Genomic DNA, 12,196 nt, shown 5'->3' with positions numbered 1-12,196 from the left:
AATCGGTAAAGTCTGGAGATCAATCTAATGAACCTTCTCTGAATTGCGTCCAATGAAATGATATATTTTCTTAAATAAAGGGACCAAAATTGATCATAGTACACCCAATGTGGTCTCACTAGCACCGTCCATAACCTCATCACCTCAGGGGACCTCCCATCCACCGCCTCCAACCTCATAGTCCCACAACCCCGCACCGCCCGTTTCTACCTCCTGCCCAAAATCCACAAACCTGACTGCCCCGGACGACCCATCGTCTCAGCCTGCTCCTGCCCAACCGAACTCATCTCGGCATACCTCGACACGGTCCTGTCCCCATTAGTCCAAGAACTCCCCACCTACGTTCGTGACACCACCCACGCCCTCCACCTCCTCCAGGATTTCCGCTTCCCCGGTCCCCAACGCCTCATCTTCACCATGGACATCCAGTCCCTGTACACCTCCATCCCCCATCACGAAGGACTCAAAGCACTCCGCTTCTTCCTTTCCCGCCGTACCACCCAGTACCCTTCCACCGACACCCTCCTTCGACTGACCGAACTGGTCCTCACCCTGAACAACTTTTCTTTCCAATCCTCCCACTTTCTCCAAACAAAAGGAGTAGCCATGGGCACCCGCATGGGCCCCAGCTATGCCTGCCTCTTCGTAGGGTATGTGGAACAATCCATCTTTCGCAACTACACTGGCCCCACCCCCCATCTTTTTCTTCGCTACATTGATGACTGTATCGGCGCTACCTCGTGCTCCCACGAGGAGGTTGAACAGTTCATCCACTACACTAACACCTTCCACCCCGACCTCAAATTCACCTGGACAGTCTCGGACTCCTCCCTCCCCTTCCTAGACCTTTCTGTTTCTATCTCAGGCGACCGAATCAACACGGACATCTACTACAAACCTACCGACTCCCACAGCTACCTGGACTACACCTCCTCCCATCCTGCCCCCTGTAAAAACGCCATCCCATTCTCCCAATTCCTTCGTCTCCGCCGCATCTGCTCCCAGGAGGACCAGTTCAAAATACGTACAACACAGATGGCCTCCTTCTTCAAGGACCGCAATTTCCCCCCCGACGTGGTCGACGGTGCCCTCCACCGCATCTCCTCCACTTCCCGCTCCTCCGCCCTTGAGCCCTGCCCCTCCAACCGCCACCAGGACAGAACCCCACTGGTCCTCACCTACCACCCCACCAATCTCCATGTACAGCGCATCATCCGCCGTCACTTCCGCCACCTCCAAACAGACCCCAGCACCAAGGATATATTTCCCTCCCCTCCCCTATCAGCTTTCCGTAGAGACCACTCCCTCCGCGACTCCCTTGTCAGATCCACACCCCCCACCGACCCAACCACCACTCCCGGCACCTTCCCTTGCAACCGCAGGAGGTGCAACACTTGCGCCCACACCTCCCCCCTCACTTCTCTCCAAGGCCCCAAGGGAAACTTCCATATCCGCCACAGATTCACCTGCACCTCCACCCACATCATCTACTGCATCCGCTGCAGCCGGTGTGGCCTCCTCTATATTGGGGAGACAGGCCGCCTACTTGCGGAGCGATTCAGAGAGCACCTCTGGGCCACCCGGACGAACCAACCCAACCAACCTGTGGCACAGCATTTCAACTCCCCCTCCCACTCCACCGAGGATATGCAGGTCATTGGACTCATCCACCGCCAAACCACAACAACCCGACGGTCGAGGAGGAGCGTCTTATCTTCCGACTGGGAACCCTCCAACCGCAGGGGATGAACTTGGACTTCACCAGTTTCTTCATCCCCCCCTCCCCCCACCTTGTCTCAGCCGGATCCTTCCAGCCCGGCACCGCCTTCCTGACCTGCAGTCTTCTTCTTGACCTCTCCGCCTCCATCCTACTCCGACCTATCACCCTCACCTTGACCTCTTTCCACCTATCACATTTCCAACTCCCCTCCTCCAAGTCCCTCCTCCCTACCTTTTATCTTCTCCTGCTGAACACTCTCTGCTCATTCCTGAAGAAGGGCCTGTGCCCGAAACGTCGAATCTCCTGTTCCCTGGATGCTGCCTGACCTGCTGTGCTGTTCCAGCAATAAAGTTTCAACTCAGTAGCACCTTGTACAGTTGCAGTAAGAATTCCCTATTCTTGTCCTCTAAGCCCCTGAAATAAGGGCCACTATTCTATTAGCCTTCCTGATTACCTGCTGCACCTTTGTGCTGGCTTTCTGTGCTTCATGCACATATACCCCCAAGTCCCTTTATATTGCAAATAACATTTGTTCCGCTCAAATGCCAGACAATGACAGACAATCTAACCATTGCCCATTAACATTGAATGGCATTGCCATCACTGAATCCCCCACTATCATCATCCTGGTAATTACCATTAACCAGAAACTCAACTGGACTAACCATATAAATACAGTGACTGCAACAGCAGTTCAGATGCTAGGAATACTGCAGTGACTAATACATCTACTGATTCCCCATTGCCTGTCCATCATCTTGAAGGGACAAGCCAGGAGTGTGATGAAATACTCCCCAAGTACCTGGATGGGTATAGCTCCAACAACACTCAAGAAGCTTGACACCATCCAGGACAAAGCAGTCCGCTTGATTGACACCACATCCACAAACATTCGAGCCCTCCACATCAAGCTCAGTAGCAGCAGTGTGTACCATTTACAAGATGCACTGCAGAAATTCACTAAAGCTCTTCAGATAACACTTTGAAAATCCACAACTACTGCCATATAGAAGGACAGGGCAGCAGATACATGGGAACACCATCCCCTGCAAATTCCAGTGCAAGCCACCCACCATCCGGACTTAGAAATATATCACTATTTCTTCTGTGTCAGTGGATCAAATCCTGGATTTCCCTCCCAAGCAGCATTGTTGGTCTACCCAGAGCAGGTGGACTGCAGCATTTCAAGAAGGCAGTTCACCACCACCTCCTCAAGGGTAACTGAGATAGGCAATAAATGCTGTCCCAGCCAACAATGCCCACATCCCATGAGTGATTATTTTTTATATTGGAGAAATATTTTCTCATTACCTGGCCTGCCCCTAAGATTTTTAAGAGTTTCAATGAGATAATCTCTCTTTCTTCTAAATTACCATAAATATTAGAGATAAATCTGATGAAGGGCATATGCCCTCTCGACTCTGCTCTCCAGCATCTGCTGTCCTCACTTTCTCCTTGAAGTTTAGGAGAGTCAAAGTGTGTGGCATTGGTAAAGCACAGCAGGTCAGGCAGCATCCGAGGAGCAGGAGAGTCGACATTTCTGGCATAAGCCCTTCATCAGAAATGTGGGGGGGGCCCCAAGGGGGCTGAGAGATAAATGGGTGGGGCTAGCGGGAAGGTAGCTTGGAAGGCGATAGGTCTAGTCTACACAATGTATCCTCAAGAGATAATCACTAATCCCAGGAACTCGGTTTGTGAGCCAATTTTTCTTGAACTCCCTCAAGGACAAGTATGTCCTTCCTAAGTAAAGAGACCAAAGCCGCACACAGTTTTCCAGGTATGGAATCACCAGTGCCTTAAAATTATGTCGACTGTAATTTATGGTGAGTGATATCACAGCATTGCAGGAGTTACATTTTCATTACCTTCGTGCTCTAGATCTTGTGGTTTCAATTTCAGTACCACTTACATCAAATGAACCAATACAGAGTGCAACAGTATATTAGAAACTATCAGATCTCTATTTTGATAGTCAACAAAAGCAAAAGCGGGCAACCAATTTATAAAACTCTATTTTAGATGGACGCTCAGCCACAGTACCCTGCAGTATTTAATATCTATAAACACATAGTTGATAAACAATACAATTTGATCCTTTCTGCCCCTCATAGCCATGCAATATTCTGAAGTAAGAGGACACAGAAAATGCAGGTCTAATGAAGGAGAAAAGATACCATGATATATTTCTCTCATAGAGTCATATAGCATGGAAACAGACCCTTTGATCCAACCAGTACACGCCGACCACATTCCTAAACTAAACTAATCCCACTTGCCCAGATCCTTCCAAAACATTCCAATTCATGAACTTATCCAAATGTCTTTTAAACGTTGTAATTGTACCTGCATCCACTACTTTCTTTGGCAGTTCATTCCACACACTAACCACTTCTGTGTAAAAAAAAAATTGCCTCTCATTTCCTTATTTAATCTTTCTCCTCTCTCTTTAAAACTGTGCCCCCTAGTTTTGAACTCACCAACCCTAGGGAAAAGATCTTTGTCATTCACCTTATCTTATGTCCCTCATGATTTTATAAACCTCAATAAGGTCACCCCTCAACTTCCTACATTCCAGTGAATGAAGTCCCAGTCTTTCCAATTTATTTTTATATCAAAGTCTCCATTCCCAGCAACATCGTTTCTTTCAAGTGATTAAAAACAGTTCAGGAGATGATGACAGACACTAATTAAAACTGATAATTATTCAGATTAAACCCTTTCAGCATTAGCTAGCATTCGTCATAACTCTGTCATTGTGTGGCTTACTATACCTTGTAAACTGCAACTTTAATTCTGTCGTCAAGAAGGTGCAATTCATTTACACTTTTGATTATCTCCTGGTTTTATTATTTATTTTATGTTTGATAAAAAATGAAGTGAACAGAGAGAAATTGACAAGAAGTTGTCCAGACAAGAACTCTTCTTACGATTCAGAACACAGGAACCGGAAGAGACGGTTCAGCTTTTTGAGCCTCTTCCCCCATTAGGTTCAAAGATGGTTGGTTTGTATCTTAACTCCATTGGACCGATTTGATTCTGCAACATTTAGTAACTTTGCTTAACAAAAATTATTAATGTCAGTTTTGAAATTTTCAATTATGTCCCAACTCAAAGGTCTTTGGAGGGAGAAATGTGTGAAGTGCTTTCCTGATTTAGCCCCTGAACAATGGTGTGGCTCTAATGTTTTGATTCCGTGTCTTTGTTCTGGATTCTTCCACCAGAGGAAATGGAGAGAAAATGTCTACATTATTGAATCCTTCAATTGACCTGGCCACCTTGATTCGATCAGCCCTTCATTTTCTGTGCTGGAAGGAATGGGAGCCTAAATTGTGTGGATTTCCACACTTACTGAGTTGGATTTACTGCCCAATCTCTACCGTTTTGACAGAAATCAGAGGGAGTGGCACTCACAGCATCTGAATTGACTGGTCACCAGCTTTGATTCTAGTTTTGGATGCAGGCCAAACGGATATTCTCTCAGTGGAACTCCTTTCTCTTTCAGAGCCCATGTGAAGGCTGGAGAAACTGTTCTAATTCATGGAGCAAGTGGAGGGGTAAGCTGCATTATTTTCCTACCTGAACTGGATTTTCATAAATGTCTGAGAACTTTAGAGCAAATAATATTTTTGGGATTGCCAAAATCTTGTCTAACACTGTCATTACTGCACGCCGATCTTTTCCCTAAGCACAGGCTGTCCTGAACCTTCAACGCAAATTGCAATTCCCTGCTTTGACTCCTTCAATTTCAAGCTCCTTCATCCAGATCTTCTAGTTTCCAGTTAGTTGTAGACCGGGCGTACTCTAGAAAATGTACATCTGAATCCTCAAGACCATCAACTCAGCAGCTTAACCTTCAATCCCCCAAAATCCCAACAATTTAGTCTACACCCTCACCACTATCCTGCTATTCTATCCCCCACACATCTACCTACTACCTCATCCCATTTCTCATATGAGACCCTCCCCTACTCCACCCAACTTCCAACATATCCCCCTCTTCCACTTGGCTTTTAGGCTTACCTTCTCTCAGTTCTGTTAAACTTGGAATGTGGCAGCTGGTGTGGTAACAAGAGGGTAGTTCTAACGCCAATCCACTCTGCCTCTGGCTGCGTTGACTCTTGCCTATACTGTTTTAACTGGGGAAAGCTCCTTGTCTGGAGGTTCTCAGGAAGAACCCCTCCACAGATGAATGTGTATATTTTTGTCTAGCAAAGTAAGAAATAGCATTTCTACATTGATACATATATATTGTGCATCTCTTTGACCTCTTCTTCCTCCTTCCCCCAGTCCCTCGTGTAACCTAATAGTATTTCTGAGAGACAGTAAGGCTTCAGGCAACACCAGAGACCCATGCAATTATTCTACATGTCTATGCATGTAATTGGAAGAGGAGAATGAGCCAAACTTTGTATTTTCACACTCGGGTGAAAACCTTTTTGGGTCACCTAATGTTATTACACAGAGGCCATTTAACTCATTGTGTCTGTACTGCTTCTTTGCTATTTATCTTTCTTCCTTGCTTTTCAGTTAAAGCCCTCCATCTTCCCGAACTTAAGTACTTTCCCTGAATTGTTGTCTGTATCTAAAACTCTTCCTGTGCTAAAGCTCATATTCCAACCACATTTTGTGAAAAACAAATGTCCTCTCATCCTCTCCTAAATTTTTATGGCAGTTTTTCAACTGATGTTTCATTTCCAACTCCTGAACCAGAAGACTTATTCTTTCTCTCTTCAACCCAAATTGCTCCCATTTTAAATAAAATCTATGGGGCGAAGACTGGGCTGGGAATCCAGAGGCCAGGGCCAATGATGCAGAGACACAAGTTCACATTTCATCACGATCTTTAAGGAAGAAGACCTGCTGCCCTTACTTGTCCTGACCTGTCCATGACTCCAGACCTACAGCAAATGGTTCATTTTTAACTACCCTCTGAAATGCTGAGCAAATTACTTCAACTATGCTTGAAGAAATTCAAGAAGATTGCTCATCATCACCTTTTCAAATTCCTGATGAACCATTTCTGATGAAGGGCTTTTGCCCGAAACGTTATTTCTCCTGCTTCTGGGATGCTGCCTGACCTGCTGTGCTTTTCCAGCACCACACTCTCGACCACCTTTTCAAAGGCTGTTTAGGATAGGAAATAAAAGGTACTCATGCCAGCAACACCTACAAGCTGTAAATGATTTTTTAAAAAAATAGTTGAGTTGATCTATTGCAGTATTTTATCATAATCGTATTATAAATCTTCGAATTGCAAACTGCAGGAATAAACCATTCAGCCTATCCTGCGGTGACAATTCTTTGGAAAAGTTACCAATTAGATCCATGTAGACCCGATATATTTTGTTGCATGTGTCCATGTTTGAAATCACTTTACTGATGTTGGTGTCACCTTTTTATAAAATGACTCCATTTTATTTCTGGTAATGCTGATGAGTCACTTTCTCTAAATCATTTTAGACAATCCCATTGACTTATTAATATTGCATAGTATGATCTTGGTGCTCCTTTCCCTGACTCAAATGTGCGTGCACAAAAAAAAACTCAATGTGAAATCAGAAATGCAGTCAGGAGGAAAATAGTAATTGGAATTTGGATTTCTGTGCTTGCTTGCTTGCTTACGGCAGTTGGAGAATGGAGGTATTGTGTTTGGTTGGAATGAGTTGGCTCATGAAGTTAAGAAGCTGCTTCCATGAAAGGTAGTGCATAATTGTTGTGCTGAGTTTCAGGTTGGGATAGCAGCGTGCCAGATTGCCAGAGCCTACGGCCTGAAGGTTCTTGGGACAGCTGGGACTCAGGAAGGACTCAGTCTGGTTCAAAAGAATGGAGCTCACAAGACTTTCAACCACAGGGAGACTGGCTACATTGATAAGATCAAGGTACAGATCCAGCACTTCAAAATCTCCATTGGTCATGCATTTCACAGTGTTTACATTTCCTAAGGCTTCATGGTTTCCAAACGACAAGAGTTAGCAGAATGAATAAAGACTCAGTGTTGCTGGCTATACTGTCAGTCTTATTTCTGTCTCCTGGCACTCAGAAGGATGGTGTTGCTTATGTCTTTGATCCTGTCCATTGCAAGCAATCAAACTGTATAAAAAGAAAGAGCTTGCATTTATACAGCTCATTTCATGACCTCATAACATCCAAAAGAGCATTACAGTTAGTGAAGTACTTTTTGAAATGTAGTTACAGTTAGAATAAGAGAAATGCAATAGCCAATTTACACACAGCTAGTTTCCATAAGCAATGGACTATTTTAGTGATGTTGGTTCAGGGATAAAATTTGGCCCTAGGATGTTGGGAAGAACTGCATATTTAACCAAGATTCCATGGAATCTTTTACAGTACATTATCTGTGAGGGAACACATGGTCTCTGTTTAATCTCATCCAAAAGACAGCACCTCTGACAGAGGACTACACTCTGTATACTGACCACCTAACCATGTGACAGTCCCTCACACTGCAGTGGGAATGCCGGCCAGGAATGTGTGTTGCCTGATCTGGGTGAACCAATAACCTCCTGATCTAGGAGGAAGAGTGCCAGCCACGGTGCTACACCTAACACCTTGCTCCAGAGTGGCTCTTCTTTGGGTACAATAGACAGCACAAAAGAGTGATCTGATGGACAGCTGTTAAGGAACATTGAGGATAACAGACATTATTATCTTGGCATCTTCCAAAGGTCCCCACCATCACACATGCCAATTCAGCCAATTCAATTCCCTTCATGTGAAATCAAGAAACAGTTGGAGGGATTTGTTACTATAAAGGCTGTGGATTCTGACAACATTCCGACAATAGTATTGAAAACCTACGCTCCAGACGTTGCTGCATCCCTAGCCAGGCTGTTACAGTACAGCTTCAACACTGGCATCTACCCAATAATATAGAAACTTTTCCAGGTATGTCTTGTACACAAAAAAGCAGGGCAAGTCCAACCAAGCCAATTACCACCCAACCAGTCTAGCCTTAACCATCAGTAAAGTGATGCAAAGTGTCATCAACAGTGCTATCAAGCAGCAGCTTCTCAGCAATAATCTGCTCAGCGACACCCAGTTTGGATTCTGCCAGGGCCATTCATCTCCTGACCTCATTACAGATTTGATTGAAATATCAATCAAAGGGACCCTAGCAAAACTGGCATCAATATGAATTGGGAGAAAGACTGCATTAATTGGGAGTCATCCCTGGCACATAGGAAGATAGTTGTATTTGTTGGAGGTCAGTCATCTCAGCTCCAAGACATCTCTGCAGGAGTTCTTCAGGATAGTGCTCTAGGTCCAACCATATTCAGCTGTTTCATCATAAACCTTGCCTCTACCATAAAGTCAGAAGTGGGCATATTTGCTGATGATTGCATAATATTCAGCACCAATCATGACTCCTCAGACATAGAAACAGTTCATGTTAAAATGCAGCAAGACCTTCACAATACCCTGGCTTGCAATGATAAAATGTAAATGAAATTCATGCCACATGAATGCCAGGCAGGGACTTACTCCAAGAGAGATAATCAAACTATCGCCATTTGGCATTCAGTGGCATTACCATCACTGAATCCCTCCACTGTCAACATCCTGGGTGTTTGGCATTGACCAGAAATTAAACTGGACTATTCATATAAATGCAGTGGCTGCAGGAGCAGATCAGACTTTAGGAATCCTGCTGTCAGTAACTCAGCTTTTGCCTCCTCAAAACCTGTCCCCAGTCTACAAGGTCAAGGGTGGGTGCTGGAAAAGCAGAACAGATCAGGCAGCATCCAAGGAGCAGGAGAATTGACGTTTTGAGCAAGAATCCTTCATTATCAATTCCTGATGAAGGATTCTTGCCAGAAACGTCGATTCTCCTGCTCTTCGGATACTGCCTGGCCTTCTGTGCTTTTCCAGCACCCCATTCTTGACTTTGATCTCCAGTATCTGCATTCCTCACTTTCCCCATCAACAAGACAGGAGTGTGATGGAATACTCCCCACTTGCCTGAATTAGTGCAGCTCCAACAACACTCAAGAAGCTCGACACCATCCAGGATAAAGCAGCCCACTTGATTAGCATCACATCCACAAGCATCCATTCTCTTCACCACTGACGCTCAATAGCAACAGTGTGTGCTATCTACAAGATGCTGTGCAGAAATTCACCAAAGATCCTTCAACGGAACCTCCAAATACATGACCACTTCAATATAGAAGATCAATGGCAACAGATACATGGGAACACCACTACCTGCACATTCCTCTTCAAGTCACTCACCATCCTGACTTGGAAATATATCACCGTTCTTCTACTGTCACTGGGTCAAAATGCTGGAATTCCCTTCAAAGTTTGTGCGAAGATTTGTAGCTCGGGTGCTCGTTGTTGTGGTTCTGTTCGCCGAGCTGGGAATTTGTGTTGCAGGCGTTTCGTCCCCTGTCTTGGTGACATCCTCAGTGCTTGGGAGCCTCCTGTGAAGCGCTTCTGTGATGTTTCCTCCAGCATTTATAGTGGTTTGTCTCTGCCGCTTCCGGTTGTCAGTTCCAGCTGTCCGCTGCAGTGGTTGGTATGTTGGGTCCAGGTCGATGTGCTTATTGATTGAATCTGTGGATGAGTGCTATGCCTCTAGGAATTCCCTGGCTGTTCTCTGTTTGGCTTGTCCTATAATAGTAGTGTTGTCCCATTCGAACTCATGTTGCTTGTCATCTGTGTGTGTGGCTACTAAGGATAGCTGGTCGTGTCGTTTCGTGGCTAGTTGGTGTTCATGGATGCGGATTGTTAGCTGTCTTTCTGTTTGTCCTATGTAGTGTTTTGTGCAGTCCTTGCATGGGATTTTGTACACTACATTGGTTTTGCTCATGCTGGGTATCGGGTCCTTCGTTCTGGTGAGTTGTTGTCTGAGAGTGGCTGTTGGTTTGTGTGCTGTTATGAGTCCTAGTGGTCACAGTAGTCTGGCTGTCAGTTTGGAATTGCTCTTGATGTATGGTAGTGTGGCTAGTCCTTTGGGTTGTGGCATGTCCTCGTTCTGTTGTCTTTCCCTTAGGCATCTGTTGATGAAACGGATCAAAACACTACACAGGACAAACAGGAAGACAGCTAACGATCTGCATCCATGAAAACCAACTAGCCACGAAACGACACGACCAGCTATCCTTAGTAGCCATACACGCACATGACAAGCAATTCGACTGGGACAACCCTACTATTATAGAACAAGCCAAACAGAGAACAGCCAGGGAATTCCTCGAGGCATGGCACTCATCCACAGATTCGATCATAAACACATCGACCTGGACCTAATATACCGACCACTGCAATGGACAGCTGGAACTGACAACCGGAAGCGGCCGATACAAACCACTATAAATGCCGGAGGAAACATCACAGAAGCGCTTCACAGGAGGCTCCCAAGCCCTGAGGATGTCACCTAGACAGGGGACGAAACGTCTGCAACACAAATTCCCAGCTCGGCGAACAGAACCACAACAGCTGGAATTCCCTCCCTAAGGACATTGTGGATCAACCTAGAAAACATAGACTTCTGTCGTCCAAGAAGGCAGCTCACTATTGCCTTTTCAAGGGCAAACTAGGGAAGAACAATAAATGCTGGCCCAGCCAGCAACACTTAGGCCTACGCATAAATTTTAAAAATAGTTCAATCGTTTGGAGTTTTCTCCAGATAAGTTTGGGAGGAACTAGAAGTCAATAGTATTAGAAGAAAAAAAGTTGTGACAGAATAATAGTTTCAGTTGGAGCAATGATGGGTTAAAGACCTTTATTGCTCTTGAATTTCTAATGCTTGTTAATTTTGTCTCTGTCTTTTCCCTATCGTATCTGTCTCTTGAGCTCGTCACTACTGTCACAATCCCATCTCACCAAAAAACAAACTCCATCCTCTTTAAAACTATCTCTTAGGATCCTAACTCCCTTTCCTCTCCTCGCATACTGAGCAAGGCACTGTGACCAACTCAGCAGCAGCGGTGGACTATGTTTGTGCAGCACAGACACGAGTGACTGAAAAGATGGACTATGACCATAGAGCTAGTCACTGTGAATGATCTTCCATATAAGGTTTAGGTCAAACAGGCTGACCTTCTTTGTTGTTTTGTTTACCCTTTCTATTCAAATATTTGTTGCTGTTTCAAATCAGTTAAGTTCACTATTAAGCCAAGTCATAATATTCAGGGCAGCACAGTGGCTCAGTGGTTAGCACTGCAGCCTCACAGCGTCAGGGACCCGGGTACGATTCCAGCCTCGGGCAACTGTCAGTGTGGAGTTTGCAAATTCTCCCCATGTCTGCGTGGGTTTTCTCCGGGTGCTCCAGTTTCCTCCCACAGTCCAAAGATGTGCAGGTGAGCTGAATTGACCATAATAAATTACCCATAGTGTTTAGGGATGTGTAGGGGTTAATGTAGAGTAATAGGGTAGGGGGATGGGTATGGGAGGGTTACTCTTCGGAGGGTTGGTGTGGACATGTGGGGTCAAAAGGCCTGTTTCCACATG

At 45.2% G+C, this 12,196-nt stretch overlaps 1 protein-coding gene across 3 annotated transcripts in view; it reads left to right on the top strand.

Moving 5' to 3' along the window:
- cryz (crystallin, zeta (quinone reductase)) overlaps positions 1 to 12,196 on the top strand; it is a 63,439-nt gene that overhangs the window by 37,757 nt on the left and 13,486 nt on the right. For 2 of the 3 annotated variants that reach the window (XM_043698551.2, XM_043698552.2), the window contains exons 5-6: positions 5,223 to 5,274; positions 7,450 to 7,599. In XM_043698551.2, coding sequence (XP_043554486.1) covers positions 5,223 to 5,274; positions 7,450 to 7,599 — 202 coding nt within the window. The remainder of the gene's footprint in view (positions 1 to 5,222; positions 5,275 to 7,449; positions 7,600 to 12,196) is intronic. The other variant, XM_087990345.1, reaches the window with a different exon arrangement.

The sequence above is a fragment of the Chiloscyllium plagiosum genome, unplaced genomic scaffold, assembly GCF_037043375.1.
Source record: "Chiloscyllium plagiosum isolate Xiang-an unplaced genomic scaffold, Cpla_swu_hap1 HiC_scaffold_9, whole genome shotgun sequence".
Classification (NCBI taxonomy): domain Eukaryota; kingdom Metazoa; phylum Chordata; class Chondrichthyes; order Orectolobiformes; family Hemiscylliidae; genus Chiloscyllium; species Chiloscyllium plagiosum.
Note: the sequence above shows the minus strand (reverse complement) of the source record. Positions and strands in the feature narration are given on the sequence as shown.